Source organism: Pteropus alecto, unplaced genomic scaffold (assembly GCF_000325575.1).
Source record: "Pteropus alecto unplaced genomic scaffold, ASM32557v1 scaffold398, whole genome shotgun sequence".
NCBI classification, from domain to species: domain Eukaryota; kingdom Metazoa; phylum Chordata; class Mammalia; order Chiroptera; family Pteropodidae; genus Pteropus; species Pteropus alecto.
Window position 1 is genome coordinate 3,979,637 of NW_006442497.1, and position 26,019 is coordinate 4,005,655.

Sequence of the window (26,019 nt, forward strand, 5' to 3'; positions counted from 1 at the left end):
GGAAAGAGAAGGAAGAAGAGGGAGAGGGGAGAAAGAGAGAGAAAGCTGTGGGTCAGGCCGGGCCTGCTCCCATCCTCCCCACTCCCCGGCTGGCTGACATCCCTTCCCCTGTGGGCCTCAGGTTCTCTACCTATAAAGCAAAGAGGCTGGATGGTGGTTCCAAAGTCTCTTCAACCCCACGGTATGGCCTTGGGGCCACAGACCCCTAATCATCTGAGACCACAAGCTCTTAAACAATTGGGTGGTTGGTTTCCTAGCCATGTCTCGAGCCCTTGGGCTTTTCCTGCTCTCCTATCCCCCAATTCCAGGGTTCCCAGACTAGGCTCTTAGGCCTAAAGGGTCCTCAAGGGAGCAGTGGGAATCCACTAGCTTTCCTGTTTCCAAATACTTAACAGAATTGCCCAGAACTAGGCAAAGCACAGGGTAAATAACATCAAGGTTTTGGGTTCTACATGAATCAGAACTGCCAATGGCAGCTATATATGCTTTTTGCTGAATAGTAAAAACTAGCTTAATGACCTTCAAAACCCAGAACTCATAGGGGAAACCTCTCCAAAGAAAGGGCCCTAGCCACTCCCGCCCTACTCACCGATGATGATGATGAGGATGATGGCGCAAATCACTCCCAAGATGATCATCATCTGGGGGCAAGAGGGGAGGGTCAGTGAGACAGACCATAAAACCCCCATTCATCCACCAGTCCTACCTGCTTCCACACTTACCTTGAGGTTTTTCCACCAGTATTTGCGCTTAAGCTTGGCTGCACTTGTTTCAAACTGGGAGGCCCCCGCCTGGAGTGCATCTGCACGGTCGTCCAGCTCCGAAAGCTTCTGGTCCCGCTCTAGGACCTTGTCCACGTTCACCCTCATGATGTCCACCACCTGGAGGAGGGGCCCACGAGGCAGGGGGTGTGCCAAGGCCCGCCTCAATGAGGGCACTCCTCGACCACGTGCCCACATAGGGAACATGCACCCCGCTGTTGCCAGGCTACCATGCCAAGGATACATACAGAACATGCCTAGCACACCTGGGGACATGCAAGGAGCACACATCAGGGGCATGCTGATAGCCAGATATCTCAAATGTCATAGCAACACCCTCTATGTATGGAGTTTCAAGCTGCCTGCCCGGTACTTCTAACCTGCCCAAGCTGAAACACCCCAGGCTAGAAAGGCTAACACCTCAAGACCCTTCCAAGTGTACACAGTCACGGATGGGGCATAGTATGTTTTTATCCCAAAATTCATAAACGTGAACTACCATCACCCCCAGCCCATGATGGACACCCGCACTGGTCTGCCAACCCTCAGTGTCCTTCCGACTGTCTTTAGCTGCCCCCACCCAAACCCAACTCACCTCATCCACCTGGGCCTGGGTCTGCTGCAGTCTTCTGTTACTGGTGAGGTTTGGGGGGGGCCCAGGGGGGCCTCCCTCCCCAGCCGGGGCGGCAGGCGGGGCTGTGGCAGCGGTAGCCGACCTGAGGAGCAAGGACGGATTAAGACCCTGGGCCTGGAGCCTTCGGCCCCGCAGCCAGGACTCCGCCCATTCCCCTGTCCATACATCCGTCCCTCCCGTCCTCCTTCCCGGAAGGCCACCCAACCTGAGCCCTAGGTTCCGTCCGACGCCGACGCGCTGTGTGACCTTGAGTGAGGGCCCCCTCCCCCCTCCAGGCCTCAGTTTCCCCACTTGTCAAATGAGGGCGACCTCACAGACGTGGTCAGGGGTGGACCCGAAATGACCGGCAGCTGTGATGGCAGGGGCGGGCAGACGCCGGGTCCGCTTCCTCCCGCAGCCACGGCCTGCGCGACCAGCCAGGGCGGCAGGGTTCTCCCGCTGCCTGCGCGCAGTCACGGGCGCTGGCCCGGCCTCCGAGGGCGAGCCAAGCTCGGCCCCAGGGCGGCCGCCCGGCGCAGGCTAGCCTGGGGCGGGCAAGGACAGCCGACTCACATGGCGGGGGCAGCGGGCGCAGGACTTGGCAGCGACAGGGATGGCGGCTCGCGCTGGCTCCGACTGGCGCTGGCTACCGGGGACGGGAAGATGGCGGCTGCACGTCACCCACATCCGGGCACTGCGGGCGGGGGTGGGGCGCAGTGGCGACTGGTCGGGAGCCCGGCCGCCGGGGCGGGGCGCGGCGGGTGGGGGGCGTGCCAGCGCAGCCGTGGGCCTAGCGCCGCGGATCCTCTCGCATCTTCCGCAACCTGACTTCTGCGGCTTCCGCACACCCACCGCCAGCCTGCCTGTCTCACCAGAGCCTGCACAGCCACCCACACGACTCTGCCACTTTCTCACTCACGGCACCTCACATCCGCAAACCACGTCCTCCCTCCTATCGTGAAAACTCTAAACCAGTCTGCACTCCACACAGCCCAAGGTCTCACACTGGTCTCACGCCCAGCTCCCAATGCCCGGTGACCCACCTTTAGCCCTTGGCATGGGCTAGAGGTGGGAAATCAGAAAAGGCAAGTACTGGTCCCAGGACAAAGCTGGACCTCTGCCGCTGACGTGCAGTGGCGTGGTGGTAGTTGGGAACCAATCTGTCACACCGCAGGCGGATGTTTCAAAGGTCTAAGGCGCCTGGCCGCTGAGTAGGGGGTTATGAAGGAAAGGAGATGAGGTAGGCTCTTATTCCACACCCCAGCCAAGTCACTGTGGGTGTGAAAGATTCACCTCACAAGTGGAGTTCAGACCGGGGTATTTGGAAAGCCAGGCCGTACTGCAAGCTTGGGACTCCAGGGAGGAGGGCATGAGGCTGCTTCTTGGGGCTGATTCACGTGGTGGCTGCAGACTGGCTAAAACCTAGCTCTTGCTCAGAGTTGGGTCAGCTACCCTGGCCTCAAGAAGGGGGCTCAGCCTTTTTTTCCAGGTGCAGGGCCTGGGCTGAAAGGGACGGGGTTTGTTTTGTTTTGTTCTGTTCGTTTGTTTTTAAGCAGAACAAGAACAGTAGGCAAGGGGGGCGACTGCAGCACCGGGTTACATGGGACTACTTTACATGCGGATTAGCCTCATAGGTGTGACCTTTATCAGTTCCTGTCCTGCCTCTGGACCCAAAATGCGTTAGCTGTGTAGGCACTAAATACATATTTTTTAAATGGCTTGATGTGGAACATGGTTAAGGAGATTGATTATCCAGGGCCCCTTCCACCCCTAACTGATCTCTTTAGTTCCTCTAAACAGAGGCAGCAGCTATACATGCCCACCCAGCTCATTCTTAGCAGGTCTGGCACTGCAGCCAGAAGACAGGACTAGGTGAGCTGCCTATCCGCTGTGGTGGGTGAAGGCAAATCTCAAGAATGAATAAAGAGGCATCTTAGGGACCCCTAGTGGGGGTGCTCACTGTATTCCTGGAAAGGTAAGGAGGGGAGGCTCTGGTCTTGGTCCCTGAAACAAACAGGAGCCAGCTTCTTCCCTCCCCTACCCAGGCTTCCCAGGGCCTGCGGATGTGAGAACCTCCCCAATGCAGCGCCCCACCCCCTCCTAGCAGAAGCCTGGGGACTGGCTGTGTCACCAGAGGTGTCCTTTCCCAGCTGGCTGGGGTGAGTGTGTGTGTTGGGTGTGGGGACTCAGCAGATCTAAGATAAGATGCTCTCAGCTCTCTCCTCCGAGAAGCAGCCACTTCCCAGGTCCTTGTACACTGACACAGAAATGTCTGGTGGTTCAGCCTGTGTGAAAAGAAAGAAAAGAGCAGCTTCCATGAGGGCCTCAGATCACAGTGTGGGGTGCTAGCTCTTGCTCTTAGTGCCTGAGATGACTCTACTCTCTAGCCAGAGGACAAAAATACCAAATTCTAAGCTTTTAAGTTAAAAAGCCAGCAGTGTCTGGGTCTAAGACTGGGAAGATTGGAAGGGGGTACAAACAGGCAGAGCCCCCGCCCCTTGCCCCAACACCCTGCACTAGCTGGTGGAGAAGCTAGTGGAGGATCAGATAAGATGTGAGACACTAGTTTAGAAGTGATCCCCATTTCCCCAGAGGATCAAATCCAGGACATGGAAGGGACAGAACTCAGAATAAACTTGGGGAGCCAAGTAATGTATTTGCATAACTGAGTTCTGGCTTCTACATTTATCTGCTTTGGGGTTGGCAGTTGAATCTCTGGACCCCACTTCCAAGGCTCATTCAAAGGATGTGGGAGGGGGCCCAAGCATACTTCTAACAAACAGCTCTGGTGATTCTGATGTAGATGGCACAGAGAAAACCTTTATTAAAGTTTTTTTCATTTTTTTTTTTATATCTTCTAACACAACTGAGAAGTTGGGATGGAACTGGGCTATGTCATTTCCACACTGAGTCATGAACTTGCTCCATCCACGAGTTCTACCCTACCGAACTAGTAATTAAATTTAGACTGTGTCTACCCACCAAGGCAGCTTGTAAATCAAGGCCTTCTAATTAGGAATAGAAGCATGCCCTTGGGAATGTTGCCTGGAATGGGGGCTGAGGGGGATACCCCCACCACCATCCCAATCAAGTCCAAACCTCTGGCTGAGCCCTCCAAGTCAGGAAGGCTCTGGCTGCCAAGTCAGGGGCTGCCTGCCAAGCCCTGGGCTCATGAAGGGAAAAGAAAGTACTAGGGACCTACTGTGTGCCAGAGGCTTTACAGGGATTGCCACGTGTGCTCAGTTTTTTAATTACACAAATAATGTGACTGCATTCTCCTTGCAAAATATTAAGACATTACACATTAAGCTGAGGTTCCTTTAGTGGACCCCCCCCCCGCCCCCCACCAACTCATTTGTCTTTTTGCTTTTCTTTCTGGAAATTTTCATGTATCCTCCTTTCAAGGGGAAAAAACCTTTTGTTACATTTATTTATTTTTTTAATTTCCAAAATGCAATATCCTCTCCATAGATACTATTTTTAAAATTCAATATTAGATTTTAAACTAGGTAATAGGTATCACAATCAAAATTCAAGAGGTACAAAGGAGTGTACAGCAAACCCCGGTTCTGAGCTGCCCAGGACCCCTACCTGACACAGCTACTGTCTCTATTCTTGTAAATACTTGTAGATTCTTTTTTAAAAGACAAATGCTAACAGGTTATATGTATTGTTGCCCCTTCCATTTTTCCAATTATAGATTTAAAATAATATATTTTTTGCTCCCTAGTATTCCTGTCTCTTCCAAATTTATTTCATTGGCTTCCCCCCCCCTTGTGTTTCTGTTATCTTTATTTTGGTTGGCTTTTGTGGGTTTTCCTTCTGGTTCTTTTCTGTTTATTTTATATACTTCGGTTCTGAATCTTTGGTGTGTGGTTTCCATTACGAATATGTAAAGGACATTTATATATATATGTAAATATATATATATGGATGTCTTTTATTTTGGAGGCTTTCCTCAAATGTTGGCTGGTTTTTGGCTCTCTGTATTTAATAGGGAGTCACCAAGAAGATGACTGGACGGTTGTGTGTATGTGTGTGTAGAGGCATTCATGGCTGTCAGCTTTGATGTGGAGCAGAGGAACCTTTTCAGGGGGACTCTCCCAAGTGTTGAAAGGTGGCAGCCTTTCTCTGGGGCCATTTAGTTTTTTGAGAGAACAATATCCTCCATTCTCTATCTCCTGTCCTTGAAGGGGGAGTAGATCTAGAACAGGGTGGGGCTCCTGGTTCTGGCCTCAATCCTCACCTCTACTGGGCCTGGTGTCCCCAAGTTCAAAGACTCCTCAAAAATAAGCATGTGGAAGGAGGGGTAGTGTCTGTGACTTAGGTGTGAGAGGTGAGGGAGTCTCAACACTGAACATAGACTCTGTTACCCCTGCATTCAGCCAGGGTGGACCCAGGGTCTAAGGACCTACAGGATCTTTGGACACCATGTCCTGACTACCTCTGCCCTGCTTGGCCTGTCAGTACGTTTTGGTCCCTGTCCAGCCTCCAAAGCCTTGTTGAAATCTTTTGTCCGCTGCTGTCTTCGCTCCTGGTCTCTTGTCCTTGTAGATTTACACCTTTTTGACTTCTCTCATTATTTAGTTAATCTTTGGCAAGGAGAGATGACAAATGCTCATGACCAATCTTTCATGTTTAAACAGAATTCTTACCACAGTTTAACTAGTTTCTCAAGGACCAACCTTTTAGGTTGTTTCCAGTTTCTGTTGTTTTCTTTGCTATTACAGCAGTGCTATTAGGAACATCATTGTAAATGCCTGCCATGATCAATCAACCCTCAATCCTATGAGTCAGGTATTATCTTGATTTTTACATTTGGGGAAAACCAGGCTTAGAGAAATGCCTTGATGGGTCTTTTTTTAAATTAGCTAATCAACTTTTTTTTCACATATAGAATATCTCTTAAAAGTTTTCTTTTTTTGTTTTTTTTTTTTGTATAAAACATAATATATATACATAGAGTGGTGCCTCTTAATCTGTATGATTCTCCCTGTACAAGTACCAAGCAGTGCCAGAGACAAGGCAGGCAAATGTACAATGAAAGATGGTGAACTACAGTCTCAATGAGGAGTGTTTTCGCCCAGCACAGCCTGCAAAATGGAGTGCTAATGGTGAACGCCCAGATATCTGATTGAAGAGGATGGGTTTGGGCAAGACCTGTGTGCCCAGTGTTTCTGTGAAGACAGCTCTGATTAGGCTGGTGAAGCCCCAATTACTTGCTACCAGTTTGACCAGGGAGCCAACTCCTGTCAATGCAGCAGGATAGGCGTGGCCCTCAAGGCTCCTCCCTGGGAAGCAAGGTAGCATGGGAGTGACAGTGGGGAAGCCGCATTCCAGAGCTCTGTGTGGGCAGGACAAGACACAGGCAGGTCAGTCTTCTAGGACTAGTAGACCAGGATGCCTTATGGTTCCAAACCTTCACTCTTCAACTTTCCTCCACTCATTTGAGATTCACTAGGGTTGACAAGCTCCTCTATTGGGCAGGGGGAAGTCCCCCTCCAGATAATGTAGCTGGCAAGAAGCCATATCTTCCTTATTTCCCTCCATATCATATGCCAAGTTCAGAGTCTGGCTGGTAGTGGGTGCTCAATAAACTTCTGTAATTAAGTCAGTTGATTTGGCCTGATAGCCTGGAGATTTGGGTTCTAGTCCCAGCTCTCCCTATTTGCATGATATCCTGAAGCAAATGGCTTTCTCCTTGGGCCTCATTTCCCTCATTTGTTAAATGAGGGCTCTTTCATTCTACAGTGCTAGGCATTCTGCTGGCATCAGGAGCTGCAATAACACACAAGAAAAGAGATAATTAAAACAGCATGTTTGTCAAGTATGCATCAATAAATCTTAAAAAAACACACACAATAAGATCTTTGATGGACATAGTAATCAAGACACTTGCCAACACAGCTCAGACAGATTTAAACTAAAAGGAGAAACTGAGTGCTCACATAACTGGAGCAGCAAGATCCAGGTGTTCACAGAATGTCAGCAGGAGTGTTTCTTTTTCTAGCTCTGCTGGCCTCTGACTTAGCTTCATTTCCAGACAGGGAGCATAAGCAGTTGCAGGCTCATATTCCTTTAAAATGTTATAGTTTTGTTTTGTTTTTTAAATAAAATGTATGTGGTTCTAATTCCAAAAGTCCAAAAGAGCATATGTAGGAAGTCTCTTTCCCACCCTCCCAGCCACCCAGCTTCTGCCCCTCAGCAACCAGTCCTCCCAGTTCCCTGTGCCTCCTTCAGAGATGTTCTGTGCTCATAGCTTTCCACTTCTTTACACAAATGAAAGCAAACTATATGAACTGTTCTGTGCCTTATTTTTGTCATGTAACTTAGATATCATTCCATAACAGTGTCTTAAGTTTGCTTTTTTATCTTCCCAATTTTCCTGTAACATAATTTAACCAATCCCCTGTTGTCATTTAGATTGTTTCCAATCTTTTGCCAACAAAAGCAAAGCTGCAGAAAACAACCTACAATTTCCATTTCACCTATGTGCAAATGTGTAGGGCTAATTCCTAGAAACAAAAATCCTAGGTCAAAGTGTTTGGGTATTTGTGACTTTTATTGATTTTGATGGATATTGCCAAATTGCACTCTATGGATGTGTTACCAATTTTGACTCCCATCAGCAAACAGATTAGGCCTGTTTGCTTAAACCCATACCCTCTCCAACTATATGAAACTTTTTGGTCATTACAAATATAAGTTAAACACGATTTGCATTTTTCTTATAGTAAAGGAAGTTAGGCATCTTTTCATATATATGAGAGTTCTTTATGTTTTCTGTAAAATGTCCACACACAATTTTTTGTACATTTTTTATTGGGTTGTTATTTTTCTTATAGATATGTAGATTTTTATGTCAAAATTAGCACTTTCTCTGCAATATGAATTAAATATTTTCCCTAGATTTTCTGTCACCTTTTAATTTTTGCTAATGATTTTTTGGCCATGTACACTTTTAACATTTTAAATATGTATTTAAATGTATCATTCTTCTATGACTTCTGTTTTGTTATCGTACTTAGAAATGTCTTTCCCATTCCAAACTACTTCTGTGGTATTCTCACCCAAATGCATAACCTCAACCTAATCATGAGAAAACATTGGACAAATCCTAATAGAGGGATATTCTGCAAAATAACTCACCAATACTCTTTAAGTATGTCAGCCGGGGTAAAAAAAAGACTGAGAAACTGTCTCAGATTGGAGAAGCCTAAGGAGAGATGATAACTAAATGCAATGTGAAACCCTGGATTAGATCCTGAATCAGAAAAGGGGCATTAGTTGGAAAACTGGCAAAATTCAAATAAGACCTGTAGATTAGTTAATAGTATTGTACCAATGCCAATTTCCTGGTTTCAGTAATTATACCATGGCTATGCAAGATGTTAACATTTGGAGAAGCTGGGCGAAGGGTACGCAGGAATTTTATACCATTTCTGCAGTTTTCCTGTAGTTCTAAAATTATTCAAAATGAAAACGTTAAAAATATCAAGGCTTCTTTGAGTACTTTTAATGACCAATCCCTCTTTTCCTCACTGATATTTTAATTTTTTAAATCAATTTACTTTTTTTAAATTAAGGTAAAAAAATACGTAATGAAATGTACTACCTTAACCATTTTTAAGTATACAGTTCAGCAGTGTTAAGTACATTCACTCTGTTGTGCAACCAATCTCCAGAACTCTTTTCATCTTGCAAAACTGAAACTCTGTACCTCTTAGACAATTATTCCCCATCCCCTCCTCCCCTAGCCTCTGCTCTACTCTCTGTCTGTACGAATTTGACTACCTTTGGTACCGCGTGTAAATGCAAACAGCAACATTTCTTTTTGTGACTGGTTTATGCTGATTAAGCCACTCATTTCACAATAAAATGAAAACCTATTTCTGCAGCTAACTGGCAAAGCCTCTGGTGTTGACCAAGAAACAAATAGTGCTTGTGGTAGCTATTTATGGAGTGTGGATGAGGGAATTTAGGCACAGAGAGGTTAAATGACCTGTTGCAGATCACACAGCCAAGAAGGGTAGAAGGTACACTTTGATCCCAGGATTGACTCTACGGCTTGCTCCCATAGCCTTTGCTCTGGGCTAGGGCTCAGAGAAGAGAGCCAAGACCTGGAAACCAGCAGCATCTGGTTGGTGTTTGAAGACAAGAGGTGGACGAAGTCACCCAAGGAGCAGTGACCACCTATATTTAAGGGGCAAGTGGAGGAGACAACCAAGTATTATGTCCTCAGTGACTGACACATTGTAGGTGTTCAATCAGTTATTTATTAGATGAGTCTGAGAAGGAGTAGCCAGAACAGTGGGAGGTAAATGAGGAGAACCATTTTTCAGAAGCCAAGGGAGAAAAAATTTCAAAAGAGGGGAGTGGTCAACATATATGCTGAAAAAAGATCAAGCTACAGTCTGAGAAGTGACCTCTGGATTTAGGAACAAGGGAGCAGTTTCTTGGGATTTTAGGGGCAGGAGCATGCTGGCAAATGTTTAACGACCAACTCTCAAAAAAATGTATCCATTTATTTATGTACATAAGTTTTTTACAAATTTTCCTGATATAAAGGATACATAACACAAAATGTACAAATAATACATATAATATTCTTTATTGTAAATTCTACTCTCGTATCCATGATTTCATAAATGGAGTTGTATCCCGACTACAGGAATAGTTCCAACATGAATGCTGGTTGATATTTTTATTTATATTTTCAAGTAAGACAAAAGAAAATAAATGAAGATACAACAAAATGTCCAGTTCCTCAATGACTTGAGTGACTTCTTTGGTATTTTTGCCCAAAATACATAATCTCAATCTAATCACGAGAAAGCGTTGGGCAAATCTGATAATAGTTTATAAACCCTGGGAGAATATTTCCTTTACTTTTTGTGCTATTCACAATGCAACAGTTACAGACATTTTCTCTATCGCTTTCTTACATTTAGACAACCATCAAAGCCTGATATGTTGTGTTTGCCAATTTCTGTGGTATAAATACTCCCACCAAGGCCAATTTCAAACTATCAACTACATGTCAATAAATGATTTCAGAAGAGATACACAGTATCTCTATCATACAGATACGAAAAATGTAAATAACCTGAAGAGCATGTAATAGTAAAACAAGCAGGAAGTAATGAATTTTGAGTATTTATTATGTTTTAAAATAAAATTTAATTATAAATTTACATAATTTGATTTTTGATAATAGCTGTATTTAACAACCAATCCACAATGTTTCTGTAGAACGAAAAGTCAGCTTTCACAAATTGGTAGAACACACTAAATTGGTAGAACAGACTGCAGTGTGGTGTGACTTTCCTGATCAGGCCTCCTAACCACTGCCAGCAATGTCCACATTCCTTGCCTTTCTGCACAATCTGCTCCCCTACCTATCTCTTTGCTTCAGCCACTCAAAGTGCTCATGTAGGAGCAACATTTCTGCTACCTTGGGCAAATTTATCCCTCTCTATAGCATCTATAAGTCTCCTTTGTAGCACTTATCACAAGTTGCTATTAAATTACTCTGGTAGTACCATAGTTTCTTGTCTGTCTCTATGAGCCATATCTGTGATGGATCATATTCACATCTACTCCTCTCAGTACCTACTACAGTGCTTTGCTTATAGTAAGTGTTAAGTATTGAATGAATGCTCAGCAGTACTGAATGAATGCTCAAGATGAACGGCTGCCAGGAGAAGAAACATATAATCAGAGAAAGTTTATACATGTGTAAGGCATCACCTGGGATACATCAACAGAAAGTATTTCCTTGGATGACTTTAGCTTATTTAGAACAGCCTGGGTTCCACCATTTAGGCCTAAAAAGTATACAGAGAACTTTCTCAACATACACTTAACCAGGAAACATGACCCCAAGAACATTCATCCTGTGACATGTTAGAACTTTAAACTCTTGTACTTTGTGTGTATAATGCCTAATAGTGGGTTTTAATAACTTTCTTTTAAATATGTTCTTTTCATGTGCTAGCTGGCAGAGGTGGGGGGTATTGTTCTCCTGAGAACAACCGGTTTGTCAGGTTTCTGGTGAGAGCTCCACCCACCAGGGAAACACTCTCTGGGGGCGGTGGCCCTTCTTGCTATGGTGAGGATAATAAACCATCTGTAACACCAAGTATGACCAACACTAATTATCGCTTTATTGGTAGCGAACTGGAGATACTCAGAACGTTCTTTGTTCATTTAAGTTTTCAAAATAAAAAGTTACTATTAACATGCCACAAAAAAAAAAACCCGGAACTTAAATACAAAACTTAAGCCCACTTAACCACCACTTAAGACAGCTCAGAGAAAAGACAATCTACCTCAAAAAACCCAAGTAAGAAAACTTTAAACGAAAAAAAAAGTCCACAATTACAACAAAAAAACTAAAACACACCGCATTACAGTCAAAACTCCACTCACAACAAAGGTGATCGTCAGGAAGAATCAGATAGGAGCAATCAGAGTGTTGCAAGCCCTGATCACGCAGAAACGATAATCACGATTCATGCGACCTCCAATCATCACATTCTATTCTGCCCTCCAACGGAGGAACAGGTAAGGATTATCCCACCTGACGATAATACTAATTCAGGGGCATTCCATACTCGGGGAAAAAGATTCCGCTAAAAGCTAGGGTGAGTTTATAACGCGTTAGCCTCAACAATCTAAAGTACTTAGAATCTTCCATATTTGTTGTTCCATTGATTTGCAGCTCTTTTAAAATACTTTTTACCATTTGGCTGCCAAAATGGTAAATAAACCAATTCTTCCCAGAATGCTCCACTCCACGAGCTTACAGACGTTAGCATTGCTTATTTACATATCTCCGCCCACTCCCTTCCGCCCGACACGTGCCGTAATAACCAAAATAAAAGCGATACAGTCTGCAAGGCTGGAAAATAGCCTCCCGTTTCCCTAGTAGTTTGGCTACCCCAGTTCTCCCCTGAAATTTTTCTAAGACTCGATCTTACTCTAAAATAGATTTTATTACAAAGCACCAAATAAAACGCTGATAATCCTAAACTCGACAGATAATTAACACTAAAATTCTCCACCAAATGAAATTTTAGGGGGAAGGTCTAAGACTTTGCCTTCCTCCTTCCAGGAACGGTGAAAGGTCCCTTGCTCCTCTAGCCTTCCTCCCTACGTTCCCATGAAGGTGATCAGAAAGGTTTCTTTTTCAGCCCAAAGACGCTGACGAATAATGCCACTTCAGTGACAGCTGGGAGGGCACTGTGGAAAGTAAAGTGGTGGGTTCAGGGCCCCTTCCAATAAAAATATCCAAATCCCCAAACCAGAGACCCCACCCCAAAATATAGGTGGGGCAGGACTTCAAAAGACTACAGGATGCTCAGTGGATCTGATATCTCATAATTGGAGTAAAGGGCTGGGTGGGGAAAACCTTTGGATTTAGAGTAAACCTTCCTCCCCCATACCTAAGCATTGGATGTTACTATACCTGCAGAAGACAAAAATGTACCAGTACGTGGTGCACTCCCAACGCTCAAATATGAAGAAGGATAGGGCCACAGATGCACTACAGTGAGCTCCGATGGCTTGAGAACACACCTGAGTCAAGGAAAGCCTTTGGATCCACAGGTAGTGATGGGCCAGAAAAGGCCAGTGGTGGGGCTGGCATCTACATCAGGTTCACTTCTTGCTCCCTTGCCAATTGCAAAGGCACGGTGCCAGTAGCCATGAGTAGAGGCCAGAGCTGAGCCTGCAAAGCTGAGACCTCAGGCTACCCGCATGCCTTATCTAGAGGCCAGCCTGAACCCTTCAGATGAGTAGGAGTAGGCTCCCTATCTACTCCAGGCAACACAAGAATGCTCACAGTGACTTGATACACTCGCTGGAATCATTCTCCAGTGCCCTGGTCCTCCTGGTCCACAATTCAATTGTCAAGAGCTTTCCCTGATCTATCTTCCTCACTTTGTCTTTTCTGAGTTCCCATAGTGCTTTGTATTTTTACACACTCTGATAGCACAGTGTTTATCACACTGAATTACAGGTTCCTCCTCAAGGGAGAAAACTGTTTTATACCATTTTGGGATCTCCAGTGCCTGGTGCATAGCTGGGGCTTAACAAATAATTGCATACTGTATTAAATTTTCTGCATTATCTAAGAAGTTTTCTCAACTAGAGAGAACTGTTTGCCTGCTAGGACAGACACTACTGTTCCAAAAAGGGCCAGTCAGGTGGCTGAAGGGAGTCGTGATGGAAATAGGCCCTGTAGGAAAGGTACGCAGGCAGAAAGGATACAGATGAGGCTCTGGGTACTGTTGAACATGGAAACTCCTGAGAAGAAACCGGCCAGCTCCACTGCAAAGAGGCCCAGGGTGACAGAGAGTGCTGTCACCAGCCTGCAGAGAGGAAGGGGGTTGGCTCAGGCCTTTTGGAGTTCTTCTAAGATCCCTCCATTCCCACTATTACTTAATTCTGACCACCCGGCCGCAAGCGCTCACTGAATGTCCTGTTTCTCATATTCCTGGCTGGTGAACGTGAGAGGAAGGCAGGCCTGGATGTTGCTATCCTGGAGAGCATGTCACAAAGAAAGAAAAGTGAAAGGGGTGGGCGGCGGGGGATGGGAGGACCCAACTGGGTCAGGCCCTGGAAGAGGAGCGGAGTTGGGCTGGAACTACCCTTAGGTGGGAATGGAGGCGGGAGGGTCTTACCCGGGACCAGAATAAGGTGATGACGACCACCAGATGCGCCAGGAGCGTCAGGAAGCGAGAGGGCACGAGTCCCGTGATCCGGCCCATGGCCCCCAGAGGTAGGGGCACCTCCTGGAGCAGAAGCCGTGGTCTCTAGGGTTAGAAGCTCAGAGATGGCCACTCCTGAAGTCTCCCAGGCTAGCAAACAAAAATTCGACTTACGCCTTTCCCGCTCGCGCTGGCACCGCCCAGTTGCCTTAGCAACCGCGTAAGCGGGCGCTTGAACCAGATCCCTGAAAATCTCGCGATTTCAGGAAGTTCTCGTGCCGCGAGGGACCACCTGGTAAACCCTAGTCTCTGGTCCGCTGGGGGTGGTCCCAGCAGGATTCCTAACAGTAGCTACCTCCCTCCGCGTAGCGGAGCTGTCTGTCGGCATCTGAGACTGTGCGGTGTGACGGGGCCCGGCACCGCAGAATCTGCCCACTCAGGGCCGGCGAACGGAAATTCGCCGTGTCCTAACCCGGAGACACCCTTTCCTCCCCCATGTCCACGCCAGGAGCGGCCGGGCCCCATTCCGCGCTACATTTCCCAGGATGACCCTCCGCGTAATAGTTGCTTGCCACAGAGCGCTGTCACCACCCGCCCCGGACTTAGGGCACCGTCATGCCCAAGGCATGCACGGTCTCTCCCCTTCCCTCCGCGTCTCTCTAACTTCCCACTGCCCTAGGCCACAGGAGACGAAGGGACCCGAACGTGGAGAGGTGGGTGCCCCTAGATTGTCCAGCTGTTACTTATTGTCACGGAGCCCCCTGGTTGTTCGAGGACCCCAGACCTGAGCCTTCCTTGATTCTGGTTCTGCCCAACCCGACTGCCCAGATAACTTTGTTCAGTTTGGTGAGAGATTTGCAAAGTGCAGAAAATGGCCAGCTCTCTCGAACTAAGATGTGGATGAGAGGCGTGTTTTGGAAAGGGAGTGGACCACGCGGGCCTGGAAAACCGGGAGTGGAGGAAAGGAATGGTACCCGGCGTCCCTGGGAGGCAAGGAGCGGGCGGCGACGCAGACTCTGCTCTGATTTCCTTATCTCTTCAAGGTGTGGACATCTGACTTTGCCCATCCACAGTCCAAGAACTTCTTACTGTCGGCAACTTCATTGACCTTTGGATCTCAAGGGGATCCTGAAGAACAGAAAGTTCTGCGATTATTGCTCATAGTCCAATCCCATCCTCACGGGGACCTCCCTGCCTACTTCCCAGAAGAACCAGCTCTCTCTCCACTCACTATCTCCGTACTTTTAAGCCTGTCTGAACTACGAGTCTAAGAGGCATTTCTGATTTATTTATTCATTCAACAAATATTCATTGACCAGCTAGTCAAGTGCCAGGCACTGAGCTGGGCCCCTGTTCTTGAGGAACAAGACAAGAAATATCTACCTTCGTGGAGTTTATATTTTAGTCAGGGAGATAGACAACAAATATGCAAACAAATAACAAATCTGCATGGTAATATGGGCTATAAATAAATTTTTAAAAGGGAAACAATATTGATAAGGGAAAGGCTCTTTGAAAATTGATCATATGTTAACCTTTGTTTTAGGAAATGTGGTAAAAATTGAGAGGAAACCTATTTCTCTCTTCCAGGATCCAAGTGCAATAAATGGATTTCTTTTTTCTAAACCAGTAGGTGAAAAAATTCAAAACTCAGAGACGTAGTCAAAAGATGTTTCCACAGGTCATGAAAGACAAAGACAGGAACACTTCCAGATAAGGGAGACTAAAGAGAAATGACAAATTTAACATGACAGATTTAATGTATTATTCTAATGGATCCTGGACCAGAAAACAAAAAACAACTTTATTTCTTTTATTATAAAGGACATTAGTGGAACAACTGACAAAATTTGAATAAGATCTCTAGCTAAGATAATAGTAAGTGTTAATTTCTTGATTTTTTATAATTCTACTGCCTTAATGGAAGAGGATGTCCTTGTTAGAAAATACTAAAGTGTTTAGGGATAAAGTGGTATGGCTGCAATTTACTTTTCAATGGTTTATAAAAAATGTGTGTCTGTAGAGATAGACTGATAAAGCAAACATGGCCTTGAAGAAGGTACATGAGAATTCTTTGTATTTTTGCAACTTTTCTATAAATAAAATTACTTAAAAATAAAGTTTTATATGATAAGCCCTTTTAAAATTTTCCTTCCAGGTCTTCTCCAGTATTATCATTGAGACATTAAGTTGCTTTATAAAATGAAGGAATGATTTCTAGGATTGAAGATCCCTATATATTGAAACCATGTAATGACATTTTCAGATAAAATCATCTCTTTGGGGGACAGCACAGCCTTTTCTTCATAATGGAGACAATGTGATCTCCAAAATACATAAAAACTGCAATCATTTAGACTTTCCAGAGGAATTATTTTTATAAAGGGTAAGGTTCTTTATTTTCTACTCGGAAAATATCAGTTTATAATCAAATATTACCCACACTGGTTTCTCAGCACTCAGGTGTGTAGGGGAGTTTCTCTCTTTTAATTGCTGAACCATTTCAAAGTTCTGAAAATATTTTCAAATCTCCCCCATCTCGGGCCAGACAGGCAAACTCATAGTGGACCCAAATGCTTCTCTCCCTTGAGGTGAACCTCATCACTATGAGATCCTTAAAATGAGTAACAGTGATGATAGCTAAAGTACAATGAGAGATGGGATTCCTGACTCTCCAACATGGAAATTACAGCACAGCAAGCACAGAAACATTCTTAGCACATAGACAAGATCCAAAGACTGAAGGCTGCTCATTCTTTTCCTCTTTCTTCCTATAACTTACATACATGCCTTTTCTCCCGAGAATAGAAAGCCCAGGCCTTCAGAGCCAAATTTCCCCAGCAACAGTTTATCAAGTCTTGACTGTTTGCACACAAAGGAAGCACTGTCATATAATGAAAGTGAGGAAAAACTGGGTCCTTTTGCAAAGTGAGGTCTCCGGAATAAAGAGAATGAAGAGTAGTCAATCGTGAAAATTTGGGAGAAGAGCATTCTAGGTGGAGAAACAGCAAGGACAAAAGTCTTTAGGTAGGAACAAGCCTGGTATGCTTGTTGAACAGAACAGAAGCTAAGTGTGTCTGAAGTATAGCAATGGAAGAGGGAGAAAAGATCAAGGTGAGGTGGGATATATAGACAAGAGTCAAATTATGTAAGGCCTTGCAGCTGTGGGGAGGGACATGGTCGGATTTATATCCTAGAACAACGGTCCCCAACCTTTTTGGCACCAGGGACCGATTTTGTGGAAGACAAATTTTCCATAGACTGGGGCAGGGGGTCGGGGGTGGGGTGGATGTTTTCAGAATGATTCAAGTGCATTACATTTATTGTGCACTTTAGTTCTATTATTATTACACTGTAATATATAATGAAATAATTATATAACTCACCATAATGTAGAATCAATGGGACCCCTGAGCTTGTTTTCCTGCAACTAGGTGATGGGAGACAGTGACACCCTAACTGTGTTGCTATGTCCAGTCTACTCCGTAATCTAGTTTTGGCTGCTGTCACTGCAGAAAACCCTACTTCACAAAGATAGGACGTTGGAAATGGAAGCAGGCTTTTCAGTGCTTTTGTGGCAATCTCAGGCTATTCACTTTAATCCAGAATGTATAGAGATTTGAAGTTGTCTCAAACGTACTTTTAAGGCCACTGTCATTTGCCATCTCGAGCAATTGATCCTCTTCTAGCATGGACAAAGTTGATTCACCTGGTTTATTCACAAATAGGTCATAGATCCATTCCTTCCCAGTTTGGGGGTCTTTTGTGGTTGGGAAGTAACGTTCAAACTCTTGAAAGCTGAGATAGGTGATCATTCACCAGTTGGGAGAAAGAAGGCTCTGGCTCAGTCTCTTTCAAAATCTCTGCTAATATTTGAAACATGTCAAAAATCTCAATATTCACCCATTGCCCCCATAATTCCAATTTGGCTTTGAAAGCAGCCACTTTATCTGCCAACTTGAACATAGTTGTCATTCTCCCCTGAAGTGAAAGATTGAGTTGGTTAAGCAGGTTGAATATGTCACACAAGTAAGCAAGTTTTGCAACCCATTCTGTGTCACTGAAATGTACTGCCAGTGGTGTCTGTTTTTGTAAAAGAAATCTCTGGAGCGGCTCTCATAACTCAAAAACTCTGCAGGATTGGGCCTGGTTAGTACTTTGATGGGAGACCACCTAGGAAGACCAGGTGCTGTAGGTGTAAAAAATAAAAAATAAAGGATTGTAAGCTGACAAGTTCCTTGCAATCTGTGAGATCAACCAAGGGTTGCCTCACCTAAAAAAAAAAAAAATTAAAAAACAAAACAAAACAGAAAAAACCTTTGGCCAGTGATCTACCTTTAGAAAGCTCTCACTTCTGTGTATAAGAGAAGATGTGTGTGCTCTGCGTCCGTCTCCTCAGAGAGCTACACGAATAAATGTGTTAAGGGCATGCACTTTAATGTGGTTGATAATTTTAATCAAATCCTGCAAAATGTTGTTAAGTTCAGGTGACATTTTTCAGCTAGCCAGCATTTCTCTATGGATGACATAGTATGTAGACTGACTTTCAGAAACGACCTCTTTAACCCAAATAGTGAAACCAGAAAGCCGTCCAATAATGGCAGCCACTCCATCCGTGTATATACTGACACAAAATGACCAATTCAGTTTTCTTGATATGTAATCAAAGACTTGGATAGTTCTGCTGTGGTGTTGGTTGGCAACAAAAGTGCACATAACATATCCTTATGCACATCCTCCTGAAAAATATATCGCCCCAAAATAAGCATTCTTGCCTTGTTGTCAACATCGGTAGACTCATCAACCTGGATTGCATACCATGGTGACTCATTCATCCTAACAATTGTGCCTCAAAATCCTCTTCTATTTCATCAATTCATCTAGTTATGGTGCTAGCCGAAAGAGGAGTATGTGCTACCCTTTGAACTTCAGCCTCTTCTAAAAATTCATGACAAATGTCCTTAGCAACAAGCAGGATCAACTTTTCTCCAATAGTAAAGGGCTTCTTAGCTTTAGCAATGCTGTTAGCCACTAAGAATGATGCTCTCAGTGCAGACACATTTGATGAAATGTGTGGCCTTCAATAATTGCTTCTGTTCTTCGTGTTCACGTTTTTTTCTTTTGAAAAATTCCAAAGGCTTGTCTTTTAATGAAGGGCGCTTGGTCTCACTGATAAGGTTTTTATATGAGTCTGCAAGCAATTGATTTATTATGATCTCTGTGCAGTCAAACTTCTCTGCTAATGTTAATCTGTATTTGCAGCTGCTCCCCAGTGCTAGCATCACGGCTTCGGCTCTGCCTCAGATCATCAGGCATTGGATTCTCATAAGGTGTATGCAATCTAGATCCTTTGCATGCACAGTTCACAATAGAGTTCGTGCTCCTATGATATTCTAATGCCTAATGATCTGAGGTGGAGCTAAGGTGGTGATGTTAGTGCTGGGTAAAGTCTGCAGATACAAATAAAGCTTTGCTCACTAGCCTGCCACTCACCTCCTGCTGTGCGGCCTGGTTCCTAACAGGCCATGGACCAGTAACTGTCTGTGGCGTGGGGATTGGGGACCCCTGTTCTAGAAGATGACTTTGGCTGCAACATGGAAAACAAATTTTAAGATTTTAAGCAGAAGCCTAGTGAAGAAGCCATAGTGTTGTCCAGGAAGGACAGGATGAGATGGAACCAGAGTGTATTCAAGAAGGCAGAGTAAAGTATAAGGAATCAAGAAATCATTAGAAGATCAAAAGGTCTGAACATGGGGCTGTGGGTGGGTGAGAAAAATGGAGGGGTCACGGATAACAGATTTGGGGCTCCAGGAGTTGGAAGTTTGGGGCATTCTGCTTATAGCAGGTTTCCTGCCTGGGGGACCAACTAGAGAGTAAGAATTGGGTAGTCACATTTTATGCTGTGAATTAATAAATAGTGAGTAGTCATTTAGTTCTGTCCTGTCATTTTCCATGACCTTGGTTCACAGAAGCCTGTGGTAGAGAAGTCTCAAAAACGTTGAGTTTTGGAGCCAGCCTGTGGTCATAGGCGGTACTGCTGGTGACCAGTTGTCCTTCACTCACTCTAGGGCTGGAATCCACATGTCCTAACATTTGAACTGGTCATAAAAAACTTAGAAAAAAATTTTTTATCATGGAAAACTTAAAACACATGTAAAAAATTTTTAAATAGTATAATGATCCCCTAATCCTACCATTATGCTTCAACGATTACCAACACATGCCCAACCTTGCTTCCTCTATACTCTCCCTCTCAGCCCTACTAGTTTATTTTGAAGTAAATCCTAGACATCACCAAACAGTTCAAATTGCCCACTTATAACATTTTTTTACAGTTTCTTTGAATCGAGGTCCAAGTAAAGTCCACACATTATACTTGGTAAATGTGTCTATTAAGTCTCTTTTAATCTTAAGTTCTTCTTCCTCCCTCCTCCTTCTTCCTTGTTTTCTTGCAATTTATCTGTTAAAGACACTGGGCTGTTTATGGGCTATGTTCTGGTTGGGTCATTTAACATGTTCCTCTATGCCCTGTCTCACATTCAATTTTCTGGTAAAAATACATCATGGGTGGTGGCTTGTAGTTCTTAGTCCATCGCAGCTAGAGGGTTCAATGGCTATTTGTCTCTCTTTTCCTATTGTAAAATCTGAGCAGTGGGTTCAGACTGAGGCAGCCATTAATAAAGTTCCCCATCACTTTTTTACCTACTGGTTTAATCGATCATCACTGCCTAGCTCCATTATTTCATGAAAGGTTGCAAAATGTGGATGTCCTAATTCTATCATTTCTCCTGCATTTATCAGTTGGATTCTCCTATAATAAAAATGTGCCCTCATCAACTCATTGTTTACAGGTCATAAGGGAAAGACTGGATAAATGTTATGATTCCCCCACCCCTGCCATTATTGAACAGTTTTCAGTATAATGGGTTGGTTCCCTAGCACTCTCTAAAAGTGACAAATTAGTTGTTTTTAGTATCATTGTGAACGTGTAATTTTTGTCATCTTTTGTATGTTTCGGTTCATTGCAGTTGTTATTCCTTTTGATGCTCAAAGTGTCTGTTTTGACCAGTGAGAACTTCTTCAAGTTGGCTCATTAGTGTTGCTTATCTTTTCTATGTGAAATTTACATAACATAAAATTAATCATTTAAAGTATACAATTCAGTGGTACTGAGACACAGATAAGGAAACTGAAACACAGAGCAACATATTTACCTGTTCCAGGTCACAGATCCTGTAATTGATGACACCAGGCTTCAAACTCAGGCTGACCTGAGAAGAATATGATCTCTTCACACCAGTCTATGACCTCTCACTAGTGCTCATTATAATCTGTAAACATCTGGTTTATTACTTTACTCTTTTAGTATTGTCTCTTCTAGTAGATCACAACAAATGAATGCAATATATAAATGAGGTTCCTTGAGGTGTGGGGTGAAGTGAGGGAGTACAAAACAAAACTCAGGAGAGCCCATGCCCTCTCTCAAGTCTATGTAGGAGTTGAGGGGAGTCGGGGAGCGGAGTGGTGCAGCAACTACTCAGCTTCAGTAAATTGTCTTGAGGGAATCAAAATCCAGTGTTGCAGGACTCTTGTATGTGTGTATGCTTTTTAAAAGAGAGACCGTAAATCCAGATTGTTATTCCAATTATAAATATTAGTATTCTACTTAAAAATGAAAAAAAAATGAGAAGAAAAAAAATAACCCTTATGGTAATAGCATACAGGCCTCAGGCCATAAGCTTTCAGGCTCTAGATCAGTGCTGCTCAACAGAACTTCCTATGATGATGAAAATATTTCATATTCTCTCTGTCCAGTATGGTAGCCAGCTAGTTTTATGTGACTATTGAGCACTTGAAATGTGGCTAGTGGGATTAAATAACTGAATTTTTAAAATTTAATTTAATTTGAATAGTCTCATGTTGAATAGCCACCACCCTCGTGAGCGATGCAGCTCTGGACAGAATAATTTTTTGGTTTCTAAAATGTGGAAACTATTGAGATGAATAGAGGAGATTTAACCATCAGAGAGTACTGTGAGTGATGACACTGGGCTGATCATACTTCACACCTGCTGCATAACCTCTCTGAGCCTAGAGATCAAGTCCACAAGTCCTTGGTACCATATTCATTGACCCAACTACCCTTTCTAGCAAAATTTTCCACCTCACCTCATGCTCTTCAGCTACCCAGGCATGTCTCCTTCCTCTATAAGCCAGGCTCTTGCCCATGATAATACTTTTACTAAAGCTATCCCTCATTAATTTCACAAACACTTATTGAATACATACTATATTCTGGGAATTGTACTGGGTGCTAGGAATACATATTTTCTACTCTTGGGTAACTTAGAGTATAATGAAGAAAACCACCAAGGAACAATTAAAAGGTAGTATTTTAAGTGTTACCTTGGAGGAGACACAGGCAGGGCCTCTTCCCCCATATGGGCAGGGAAGTGGGGAGGAAGAAGCTTCTGAATTGAGTCTTGAGGGGTATGTAAGGGTCAGCCTGGTAGGGAAGGGACTGGGAAGACCATCAAGCAATACTACCAAGGACACTGGCACAGAGACAGTTGGCACTGAGATGAGTTTAGGCAACTGTAAATGAGTCGGGATGGTTGTACGTAGGAAATGACAACGCAGTGGCTGAAGAAGCAGGCAGGTTAATAATAATAACCACCATAATAATCGTGTGATTGTTATCATCCAGGCTCTGAGCATTTTATCTACAGTAAATAAAGTAATAGTGATCTATTATAATCTTTACTATTTTACAGATGGGGACATTGAGACACAGGGAGGATCAATAACTAGCCCAAGTTACACAGCTAGTAAGTAGCAAAGCCTGCATGGGAACCCTGGCAACCTGGTTCTAGAGCCCACATGCTTAAGGAATGCTTGCCCCTGGGGGCCCAAACAGTAAATTAGGACTTAATCCTGATTTTAAGCCACAGCATGATCATGTTTGCATTTTTAAAAGATGATTCTCTTCAACTATTCTGAAGGCAGAGAGATCAGAGGGGTTTGTTACAATAAGCCAGTGAGAGAGACTTAGGGGATAGCAATGGGAATGGGAAATTTGGGCTGAGGGAAAAATTATGAAGGAAATGTAATTGACAGGACTTGGTTACTGGAAATGGGAAGTGAGGGAAAGGGAAGAGTTAAGGCTAATTACTGGGCTTGCAGAAAGACTTGGAAGGAAGAATGACAGGGTCAAATAGAGCTATGCAGCAGGCACTGGTCTTCCAAACCAGAGGTGGGAGCCCTCAGTACACAGGTGATAGCTTACTCCAGGGAAGGTGAGCGAGGAGAGAAGACAGAACTTTGAGGAAAAGGACAGAAAAAGACACTGTGTATGTGGAGTGGTTGGGGAGGTAGGTAACAGCTAGGGGAAGACCAGATAGTGTTATGACAACCAAAGGAGAAAGCTCTTAAAGAAAATGTTGTCTTGAATCAATGAATATCAGGCCTGAGAAATGGCTGCGGGCTTTGATGTCTCTGTGGTGCTTGATATCTTTCGGGAGAGCCTCTGTGCAGTAAGTTCAGACATTTGTCTAGGAAGGGAAGGAGTGAGATACAGCATGACCTCATTCGCCATACTGGCCTGTTGAACTCCTCTTAACCTTCAAGAAGCAAAGCGGGGTGGCGGGGGGCGGGGGTGGGGTGGTGTCTCTCTGCCAGCTTTGGTATCGCTCTTTAGAGGTTCCCGCTCTGTCTCACCAGGAGAACTTCAAAAAGTACTGATGTTTATGGTGATCGAAATCGGAATAATGGTTTCCCCTAGGAAGGGAAGGGCGGGGATCTATTGGGAAAGAACATAAAAGAACTTTCCAGGGTGAAGGAAATGTCCTATATCTTGAAAAGGCCGTGGGTTGCATTTGTCAAAACTCATCAAAACATACACTTAAGATCTATGCATTTCATTGTACGTAAATTATTCCTCGAAATTGTAAAAGTGACAAAATTACCGATCCTGGGGCTCTACCCTGAACTTTTATATTAGACTCTCCGAACCTGTGGCTATTTGGAAGGCTCCGCAAGCGATTGTAACATGCATCCAGGGAGGATCGCACCGCGGGAGGAGCTAATTTCTCACCCCTTCAGGTTCACTGGGCTCTGGCACCTCTCCATCAAGTTCGGCCTTCCATCCGTTTCTGCACCAAGTCCGACTTTGTTGGGCTGTTAGCTCTGGTCTCCCAAGTAACCAGCTCTGGGTCACCTGGTCCTTAGCAGGACGCCAGTGGGGATAACTGAGCGGAGAGCCCGCCGAGCCACCGCCCAACCTGTGTGCGGTGAGCCCTGCTAGTCTCGCGAGGAGGGTGGGAGAGCGCATACACTGCACTGTAAAATCAGGTAGGCGTAGCCACCAAGTGGTCATGAGTGGACCTGACCACGGCCTTGGCCGGCTGACCTCGTGGCGCAACGGTAGCGCGTCTGACTCCAGATCAGAAGGTTGCGTGTTCAAATCACGTCGGGGTCAAGGCGACCTTTTCCCTTTGGGGATTTCAGTGGCCTTTATTTATTCCCCTTATTTTCAACTATACTCGAGCTCGAGCGCCTAGGTAGAAAAAGAAGCATCTTGTAGGCACCGGAAGGAGAGCGCTACTGTCTCGAAGTCCCGCGCCCACCCGTGGGAGGAGTCCAACAATCTCGCGGTGGTCTCTGCAGCCGAATGGATACCGTAGATCTGGGCCTATTGAGGGGCTCCTGAAGACTGGCGCACGCTCGACTCAGAGCAAGAAAGGTCGGGCGATCGCACAGGCGAGAAGTTCGCTCAGTCAGCCAGCGCCCCCAGAATTGTCTTCGTAGTGTTGGGGAGGAGGATCTCAAGGAATGAGTTTCCTTTGAGACGTGTTTGAATCCATTCTTACCGAAGAGTATGAATTGAGACTACAGAGATAGTGTCGTAAGAACTTGCGTTCGAGGACGAGGTGGCCGAGTGGTTAAGGCGATGGACTGCTAATCCATTGTGCTCTGCACGCGTGGGTTCGAATCCCATCCTCGTCGGTTTGCGTTTCCTGGTGCCTTCGCTAGGTTTTGTAATCCCAAACTAAAACTCCCTCTTCTCTGTACGTTATCGTGCCCGCACTAAATTTATGCATCACCCCTTCATTCTCTCTCACCTGAGGTAGTAGTTTCCATATCTTTCTACTAATTTTTCCAGTATTAGTTATAAAATGCCCTTGCACATTTACAAACCTGCCACAGGGCTCTACTGACCAGGGAAACGGTGCAAACATTTCCTGCCTTAGGCGCCTTGCCTTGGTTAAAGCGCCTGCCTAATAAGTAGGAGACTCTGGTTTTGAATCTAGCGGTTCCTCCTTGAGTTCTCAGTTGTGCAAAGACCTTGCGAGATAATTGTCTCTGGGCATCCATCCGCCCTATATAATTTCCCACAGGTCCATTCATCTTGTCTCCGGGAATCCTCTGGGAGCTATCAAGTAATGTTTTTCATTTCTGTTTGTGTTCTTGAACGCTACGTATATGTTCTTGAGCACTTGATTTGCTCCTTGGCCTGCCGCCAAACGCCATAGTTACATTATTTGTGCTTGTCAGTTTTGCGGCGTGGCTGTTACTTCTCGAAATGTTCAGTGATTCAGTTTTCGTGTGCCGTTCATGCCTTCCAAAACATATACACGCTTTCAAAAGAACTAATCAGTACGGCGAACTCTACATAAATTTAAATTTAAAGTGAAAAACAACCTGGCCGGTTAGCTCAGTTGGTTAGAGCGTGGTGCTAATAACGCCAAGGTCGCGGGTTCGATCCCCGTACGGGCCAGTAACATGACGTTTTTTTTCTTTTAAATACTTGTGTTCATTTACCGGGAGAGGCATGTGGAGCACCGTTTCCAATCCCGGAACTCTTCCCATAAAAAAGAGAGGTATGTTTAAACTCAGTCTAAAGTGCTAGTATTTTCAGGGAGAGGAAGAAGTT

The 26,019-nt window shown here is 44.6% G+C and overlaps 2 protein-coding genes, 1 long non-coding RNA gene and 4 other non-coding genes across 13 annotated transcripts; 4 read left to right on the top strand and 3 right to left on the bottom strand.

Moving 5' to 3' along the window:
* Positions 1-6: 6 nt before the first annotated feature.
* Positions 7-2,084, bottom strand: VAMP2 (vesicle associated membrane protein 2). 2 transcript variants are annotated; one of them, XM_006922360.3, is made up of 4 exons: positions 1,948-2,084; positions 1,357-1,477; positions 723-881; positions 7-641 (listed from the first exon to the last, which is right to left on the bottom strand). In XM_006922360.3, coding segments are annotated over exons 1-4 (342 nt in total). In that variant the 5' UTR covers positions 1,950-2,084; the 3' UTR covers positions 7-581. The 2 variants fall into 2 exon arrangements, with proteins under 2 accessions (XP_006922422.2, XP_015452844.1); XM_015597358.2 differs by lacking the exon at positions 1,948-2,084 and having other exon boundaries at positions 723-1,027.
* Positions 2,085-6,231: 4,147 nt separating this feature from the next.
* On the bottom strand, positions 6,232-24,364 carry TMEM107 (transmembrane protein 107). Of its 6 annotated transcripts, XM_015597465.2 has the most exons (8): positions 24,181-24,364; positions 21,302-21,358; positions 15,062-15,215; positions 14,061-14,237; positions 13,851-13,918; positions 13,648-13,748; positions 12,845-12,941; positions 9,879-12,618 (listed from the first exon to the last, which is right to left on the bottom strand). In XM_015597465.2, the coding sequence occupies exons 4-8, from the start codon at positions 14,145-14,147 to the stop codon at positions 12,549-12,551; spliced, it is 423 nt and encodes a 140-aa protein (XP_015452951.1). In that variant the 5' UTR covers positions 14,148-14,237; positions 15,062-15,215; positions 21,302-21,358; positions 24,181-24,364; the 3' UTR covers positions 9,879-12,548. The 6 variants fall into 6 exon arrangements, with proteins under 6 accessions (XP_015452952.1, XP_006922424.1, XP_015452951.1 ...); XM_015597464.2 differs by lacking the exon at positions 21,302-21,358; XM_015597466.2 differs by lacking the exons at positions 9,879-12,618; positions 15,062-15,215; positions 21,302-21,358; positions 24,181-24,364 and adding an exon at positions 6,232-7,152 and having other exon boundaries at positions 12,866-12,941; positions 14,061-14,291.
* On the bottom strand, positions 11,829-11,963 carry LOC112471442. Its single transcript, XR_003043311.1, has one exon. It is a non-coding gene; the product is annotated as a U8 small nucleolar RNA (small nucleolar RNA).
* LOC112471415 lies at positions 14,476-16,221 on the top strand. Its single transcript, XR_003043294.1, has 2 exons — positions 14,476-14,800; positions 15,131-16,221. It is a non-coding gene; the product is annotated as an uncharacterized LOC112471415 (long non-coding RNA).
* A 128-nt stretch (positions 24,365-24,492) lies between the features above and the next one.
* On the top strand, positions 24,493-24,564 carry TRNAW-CCA. Its single transcript has one exon. It is a non-coding gene; the product is annotated as a tRNA-Trp (tRNA).
* Positions 24,565-25,009: 445 nt separating this feature from the next.
* TRNAS-GCU lies at positions 25,010-25,091 on the top strand. Its single transcript has one exon. It is a non-coding gene; the product is annotated as a tRNA-Ser (tRNA).
* A 698-nt stretch (positions 25,092-25,789) lies between these two features.
* TRNAI-AAU lies at positions 25,790-25,863 on the top strand. The gene has a single exon. It is a non-coding gene; the product is annotated as a tRNA-Ile (tRNA).
* Positions 25,864-26,019: the final 156 nt, after the last annotated feature.

Excerpts from the sequence above, each read along its gene's own strand:
- VAMP2 (XM_015597358.2), bottom strand. The coding sequence starts at position 1,016 with ATGTTCTGTATGTATCCTTGGCATGGTAGCCTGGCAACAGCGGGGTGC. Across the intron at positions 642-722 it reads ACTGGTGGAAAAACCTCAAG|ATGATGATCATCTTGGGAGT; the intron begins GTAAGTGTGGAA and ends TCTTGCCCCCAG.
- TMEM107 (XM_015597464.2), bottom strand. The coding sequence starts at position 14,147 with ATGGGCCGGATCACGGGACTCGTGCCCTCTCGCTTCCTGACGCTCCTG. Across the intron at positions 12,942-13,647 it reads CAGTACCCAGAGCCTCATCT|CCATCGGAGCTCACTGTAGT; the intron begins GTATCCTTTCTG and ends TGTGTTCTCAAG. Across the intron at positions 12,619-12,844 it reads TACATTTTTGTCTTCTGCAG|TGCCCTCCCAGCTGTCACTG; the intron begins GTATAGTAACAT and ends TACTTTCCACAG.